Consider the following 7,469-nt stretch of genomic DNA (forward strand, 5'->3'; position numbering starts at 1 on the left):
GATCGGGCCTCAAGATCATTCAGTTTATCGTCCATTTTTTCTCGCTCGGTTTCATGCTGCTTCACACTTGTTTCTAAATTTCTACAAGCTTTATGAAGAGTGTGAATTTCTTTTTTAGCTTCTTTCAGCTCATTTTTCTGTAACTCTGCTTCAGAATTTATAAATGAACATGACTGCTCTACCGCATCAACCCGGGTCTCTATTGTATTCAGTTTAACTTCAATTTCCGACACTTTTGCACTTATTCTATTTACTGTTTTTTCAATGTTTTCCATTTTGGGTAGGGACTGCTTCAATGACTTCATATCTTGGATAAGTTCATTGGCCCATGGGGGTGGGATGCTTGGTGGGACACTTGGCACCTGCTGGCACATCTGCCCTTGAGGAGTTTGAGGAATATAAGCAAAAGGCTGTCCAAAATTCATAATCGGTGATGTCATTCCCTGAGACATAATTGCATTATAGTCATAATACGTACTGTTTTGTTGATCAATGTTTGTGCGTTTGTTTACATTCTTCGTCGCTCCATTTACTGAACCGGTTTGACAAGTTTCATTGTCCGATAACAATGGCGAATTTGCCTTACGCTTTGCATTTTTCTGTTGTTTATTTTGTTTCTGTTCTTTTTTACTTGAAATTTTCGGTGGCATCGACAATGTCTATCTACAACATTTACAGTCACTTTAATCCACAATTTTTTATAAAAACACAAAATTTATGACTTTTTTCCACAAGCAGTATGGTATGCAAATATTGAACTCAGTTGAAATCTGTTTTATCATATATATATGCTATATAATGACTGAATCTCATTACACTGACATCATTACTTTCGCTGGGCCTACGATTGATTAGTTAGACTGGAAACAGTCATAACTACGCAGCGCAGCGTAAACAAATAAAAATGAATAAAACAAAACAAAACACTGAAATGAAGGTACGCTGCATACAGTTTATCTATGTAATATGACTACGGTCAAACTTTGCTTATGAAACAGAAATATTGAAATAATTACAATTGTATGTTTTGCTTGACCTTCACATTTTTATTGGTGTGACGTCATTGTCCAAAGATTCATGAATAGCGAATGTCGCAGACTTAGCGATTGTATAAAATATATTGTTTAAATTTTCCGGCGGACCCTATTCTTTTATTTAAGTTCTCCGTCGGCACTTATATTCGTGGATTACATTTAACATGTATTTCATGTTTTTCATGCCTTTCTTTTGTTTTTAAGTAGTATTCTTGGCGGGAAAGCCTTATATAAATAGAATGACTTGTGTCGACTAAAAAGGACTCGAAATAAGTTTGATGTAATTACGGAAGGTTGTGTTCATGATAAAATAAATAGGTAAAAATTAAATGAAATAACTTTGATAATAAGGTTTTGCTTTTATTGTATATCCAATGTGTGGATAAATAAGGTATAATAAAAAATAAAATCAGGATATCCACGACATTGTTTGGCGCCGGAACCCGGGAACACAACTAATAAGGAGTTGGAAAAAAGGAATTGGAAATAAACATGACAACTGCTGCATATGCCAAAGGTGTTCGGACTAGATATAGGAACACTCTTACAGAAGAGATAACAAAAGGTAATTACTTTATCAAATCTGACATTGATGATAAAGATTTACTAATTTCAAATATTGAAAAATGCATTGAGAAACTGAAGTTGTACATTGACAAACTTGAGATACAATCAGAGAAATTAGCTTCTGTATTATCCGAGTTAGAACCGGAAGACACAGAACAAATACAAAAGATTGTAGATGAAGATGAAGATTTACGTTCAGTGGCAATTGATTGTCAATTAGATCTTAAGAATTTAAAAGACAAACTCCTGACAGAAGAGAAGAAACCAAGCCCTTCTTCTGAATATAAAGAAATGATTGAAATGCAAGAGCAGTTTCAAAAGCTTGTGGTAAAACAAATGAAACAACAACAAGCTTTTTAAGAACGACAAGAAAGTAAAGAAAACGATAAAGCAATGACAGTGAAATTACCAAAGTTAGATATGTGCTCCTTCAACGGAGATAAGTTGAGATGGCACGAATTCTGGGACACATTCAATACATCAGTGCATAGTAATAAAAATATCTCCGATATTCAGAAGTTCAATTACTTACGAGGTAAATTATACGGAGAAGCGAAGAGTACCATATCTGGTTTGGAACTTTCTGGCGATAATTATTGTATTTCTGTAAAGTTACTCTCTGAACGTTATGGAAACGAACAGGAGTTGATCGATTTACACTACAACAAAATTATCAACATTCAAAGTGCATACAATAGTGTGCAAAGTTTGAGAACGTTTCTTGATACCATGGAAAGGTATCTCCGAAGTTTAGAGGTGTTACATCAAGACATTAATCAAGATGTGTTTATTGCAATGATTAGAGCAAAACTTCCAGAGAACGTGCTCGTACAACTAGAAATGTTGAACGGAGCAAACAATAAGTGGACATTGCAATCACTCCGTGGGAGACTAAAAGACTATATTGTTGCTCGTGAGAGAGCCGAAAAGAAACCTAACACGAATGAAAACAAACCAAAGGTAAACACTGGGGCTCGAGAAACACTGGTGTTGGATATAAGAAAGACGTCTATGGACCAACGTCAAGTTTCGGTCCAAGGAGAGGCATACAAGGAGAACAAAGAAGATTTACATCTGGTGAAGCTTTAGTGGCTAATAATGCTAGCAAACAACGTCCTTCTAATTCAGCTAGTAAAGACTATTCTACACTCTGTAGATATTGTGGAAGAGGACATTGGAGCGATGAATGTCCAAAGTATCGGTCGATTGAACAGAGAAAGGGGGTATTAAAGGACAGTTGTTACAAATGCCTAAAAATTGGACACAAGTCAAGTGACTGTACAAGAGGCAAGGTATGTGTTTATTGTAGTGAAAGAAACAGTCATCACAGAAGTTTGTGTCACACCAAATTTAAAATATCGAACTCTAGCACACATATATCAGGGGAAGTAAATAACGAGCAAGTATATGATTGTGATTCACCCGGAACTCCATCGGAGAATGGAAGTTCGCCGGAGAATGTATTAGTTTCATCTGGAGAAATGATACTTATGCAGACTGTTAAAACTAAAGTAAATAACTGTCAAAGTGACAAATCAGAAAATGTCCGAATACTGCTTGATTCGGGATCTCAACGTTCATATGTATCAGAATCATTAGCGAAACGACTTGGCTTAAAGACAGAAGGTACCGAAGAAATCCATGTAATGACTTTCGGTAGTGGTAGATCAAAGAGTGTGAAAACAAAGATCTCATCTTTGCAAATACAGTTGAGAAATGGAGAACATATGAGCATGTCTGTGAACATTGTACCTATTATTAGCGGGTTTATTCAAAGAAAACCTGTTGGACAGTTGTCAGAGAACGCAAACCATATACTCCAATCTGTAGACTTAGCTGATACAGTTGCAAATGGAAACGGATCTTGTGAAATCGAGATGCTACTAGGCAACGACTACTACTTAGATATCGTGTTGTGTCAGAAACTCGAGATTCAACCGGGACTTTATTTACTCAGCTCCAAGTGCGGGTGGATACTAACCGGAAGAACTCAAAAAGTTGACGAAGACAGTTATGATGTCAATATGCTGATCTTGACACATTGTAGTTCTTTGGCGAAGACATGTGCGTTCACAGGTGTTGATAATTTATTGCCCGTTAAACCAAACTTAGAAGACTTCTGGAAAGTGGAGTCGATTGGTGTAATGGACAACCCAGAGATGTCTAACGATGAAAGGGCTATGAAAAACTTTAGAAACACCTTGAAGTTTTCTCAAGGTATATATCAAGTAACATGGCCCTGGAAGGACGAAGAGCCACTTCTACCGATTAATCGCGAATTAGCCTATGGTAGACTTAAATCTACTATTTCAAAATTGCAAAAGAAACCAGAACTCATGAAAATGTATGGTGATGTGATCGACGAACAACTTAAGAAAGGGATAATTGAAGAGGTTGATAAAAGTACTACAAGAGCATAAATTACAGACAAAACAATCTCAAAATCAAACCGTTAACAGCATGTGTGTGAATTCTGATGCAGGACCTTTCGGAATTGATATTGAAAAATATTCATCAATTACAAAAGTGTTGAGAGTGACAGCCTATGCTTCTAGATTTGTAAAGAACATTCTTGGCAGATCTAATAAAACATGTGGTAATCTAACAAGTGAAGAAATAAAAGATGCAGAGACAACGTGGCTGAGGTGCATTCAAAGAAAATATTTTTCAGACACTATAAATGCAACATTAGCTAAAAAACCCAACAACCTATAACGTCAACTAGGATTATTTGTTGACGATAGTGGACTTTTAAGATTCCGAGGTCGACTTGAACATTCGGATCTCACATTTGGTGCTAGATATCCAATATTACTTCAAAAAGGTGATACGTTTACAAAACTGCAGATACGGAAAACACATGTAGAATTGTTACACAGTGGTGTTTCTCAGACTCTCAGCAAAATAAGGTACAACTATTGGATTGTCAGAGGTCGTGCCACAGTGAAATCAGTAATCAAAAAGTGTTACGTGTGCCGCCGCGTAGAAGGCGGGCCATACAAGATGCCGTTAATGCCATCTATACCAAAGTCATGCGTCTCAGAATCTGCTCCATTTACTCGAACAGGTCTTGACTACTTAGGTCCGTTATTTATCAAGACGCAAAATGGTCCAAAAAAGATATGGGTATGTTTATTTACCTGTTTAGTAACCAGAGCGGTTCACTTGGAGATAGCTGAAGATATGACTACAGGCGAATTCCTAATGGCATTCAGAAGATTTATTTCACAGAGAGGATCACCAGACATTGTGATAAGTGATAATGCGTTACAGTTTAAAGCTGCAAACAAAACGCTAGAAAATGTTCTTCGAAACGTAGTACATTCCGAAGATGTTCAGAATTATGCTGCAAATGCAAATATAAAATGGAACTTTATCGTTGAAGTTTCACCCTGGATGGGAGGGTACTACGAGCGATTGGTCGGACTGGTAAAACGAACTCTCCGGAAAACAGTCGGTCGTACTCTAGTTACAAACATGCAAATGCAAACATTTTTGAAAGAAACAGAGGCTGTATTGAATTCTCGACCCATCGTGTACGTCGAAGAAGATATAGATTCGTGCATAGCAATCACGCCTAGACATTTTCTGTCGTTAAACAGAAATCTTGGTCTTCCAGAAACGGTCAAAAGAAACAAAAGTGACGAAGAATACTTGCCTTTTGAAAGTTCGGAGAAAGAAATTTTGAAGTTGTGGAAGAAAGATCATAGACTTCTAGATTCCTTTTGGCAACTGTGGCGTAATGTGTATCTCCTGAGTTTGAGAGAAAGAACTCAATCAAAATTAAAATCTGGAAAAGTGCTGTCAGCAGAAATACCTTTTATCGGTGAGGTCGTCCTTATAAAGGAAGATTTACCCCGCGGATGTTGGAAATACGGAAAAATAATTGACTTGCCAAAGAGTTTTGACGGAAAAATTAGATCAGCAAAAGTGATGGTGTCGTCAGGTCGAATCGTTAATCGACCTTTGAATTTATTATTTCCACTAGAAACTGCACAACATACAAACAAAACAACAGCAGGCATTGAAACTCCTACGGGTCATGATAATCTACAGTCATTAAATAGCTCCGCAAGAAAATCGGAGCGAAATGCCGCAAAAACTGCGAGAGATAAAATAAAACAGATCTTTGACAATTAAGTGTTATAATTAGTACTATAGGACTGTTTCATTCACGGAACTGCGAGTACATACACACTAAAACTGAACAAATACTAATTACAATATCACGTGAAATTGTATACTTGTTTAATAGTGCGGGAATTATTTTTACACAATACATTAAATAAACTCCGCCGTAGAAAGTTATTGAATAGAACGCACGAATTTATCGTGCACGGGTTTATATATGTATTAAGTAACTATTCATTTATATTCTTGGTCGACAGGTAGTCGTGTGCATTATTATCCCCCGACGAAAGTCGGAGGGATATAGTTTTGGCGTTGTCCGTCCGTCCGTCCTTCCGTCCGTCTTTCCGTCCGCCCGTCCGTCCTTCCGTCTTTCCGTCCGTCCGTCCGTCCGGAATCATATCTAGGAAATGGTTGGGAATATTTATTTAAAACTTCATATACATGTTCACCACAATGAGTTCTTGCGGCCCGTCAAGTTTCAGACAGATTGCCCAAGTAACACCAGAGTTATGGCCCTTAAAAGTTTCTAGTGTTAACTATATAGGGTACTATAAATATGGCAATTTCTGCATCATAACTTTTGATATATTTGACCTAGAACTATGAAACTTAAACAGAATTTAGATCACCATAATGTGGTTGTGTACACACAATTTCATTTGGATTTATTTGTAAATTAAGAGTTATTGCCCTTTAATTTTATAAAAATCCACATATTTGTACATAACAAACTTACCATTTTGTAGAATTTCATTAAATTTCTTTCATTCTTTTCCATGAACATTTATTGTAAACATGTGAAGTTGTGTACCCACACCTGGTCGCCCCCTTACCTTGATCACACACCTCCCCCCCTATCCCCCGACACCCCCCCCCCCCCCCAACCCCACAAAAAAAAAAAAAAACATTCATTCCTTATTTTAGATTTTTTTCAAACAAACTTCATACACATGTTCACCACTATGAGGTTATGGGGCCCATCAAGTTTCAGACAGATTGCCCAAGTAACACCAGGGTTATGGCCCTTAGAAGTTTCTAGTGTTAACTATATAGGGTACTATAGATATGCCAATTTCTGCATCATAACTTTTGATATATTTGACCTAGAACTATGAAACTTTAACAGAATTTAAAGCACTATAATGTGGTTGTGCACAGACAATTTTGTACGGATTTCTTTTTGTAACTTCAGAGTTATTGCCCTTTAATTGTCTAAAAATCCACATATTTGTACATTCAAAATAAATTCTTTAGTCCGGATCAAAGTATCATACATTTATTGTGTACTCTTTAATTAAACATTTGTTTTCTGTTAAATTGATTTTGACTAATGAAATTATTTGCTTCTTATTAACATCCTTAACTTTTTGCCGGATATATCTTTTTGCCATTCCTCACCACAAACCCTTTCGGCGGGGGATACCAATTCATCGAATTTGCTTGTTGAAGTTAAAATTTGTGGAGAATTAAGATAAGGAAATAAAGATGTACCGATGTGATACATGTGAAAGACAATACACAAACTACAGGAATCTAAGACGACATATCTTAGAAAAACACAGTTACATTGAAAAATACTGGTGTGTGATTGAAAATTGTAGATCATCATTCATTCGTAAAGGATATCTAAAAAATCATCTATCTATGGTACACGGTGTTTCAAGAGCTGACATAAACCGATATACATTTAACATTAAAACAGGATACCATCAAAGGAGATGCGCAGAACCTATCGTG

At 36.5% G+C, this 7,469-nt stretch overlaps 2 protein-coding genes across 2 annotated transcripts; both read left to right on the forward strand.

The window, feature by feature from the left end:
• Nucleotides 1–1,994: 1,994 nt before the first annotated feature.
• LOC128558281 (uncharacterized) lies at nt 1,995–2,690 on the forward strand. The gene has a single exon (XM_053547196.1). It carries the CDS (start codon nt 1,995–1,997, stop codon nt 2,688–2,690), a length of 696 nt encoding a protein of 231 aa, XP_053403171.1.
• A 9-nt stretch (nt 2,691–2,699) lies between these two features.
• Nucleotides 2,700–5,741, forward strand: LOC123540116 (uncharacterized). Its single transcript, XM_053547197.1, has 3 exons — nt 2,700–2,824; nt 2,911–4,004; nt 4,327–5,741. The coding sequence occupies exons 1-3, from the start codon at nt 2,700–2,702 to the stop codon at nt 5,739–5,741; spliced, it is 2,634 nt and encodes an 877-aa protein (XP_053403172.1).
• Nucleotides 5,742–7,469: the final 1,728 nt, after the last annotated feature.

The sequence above is a fragment of the Mercenaria mercenaria genome, chromosome 7 (genome assembly GCF_021730395.1).
Source record: "Mercenaria mercenaria strain notata chromosome 7, MADL_Memer_1, whole genome shotgun sequence".
Taxonomy (NCBI): Eukaryota; Metazoa; Mollusca; class Bivalvia; order Venerida; family Veneridae; genus Mercenaria; species Mercenaria mercenaria.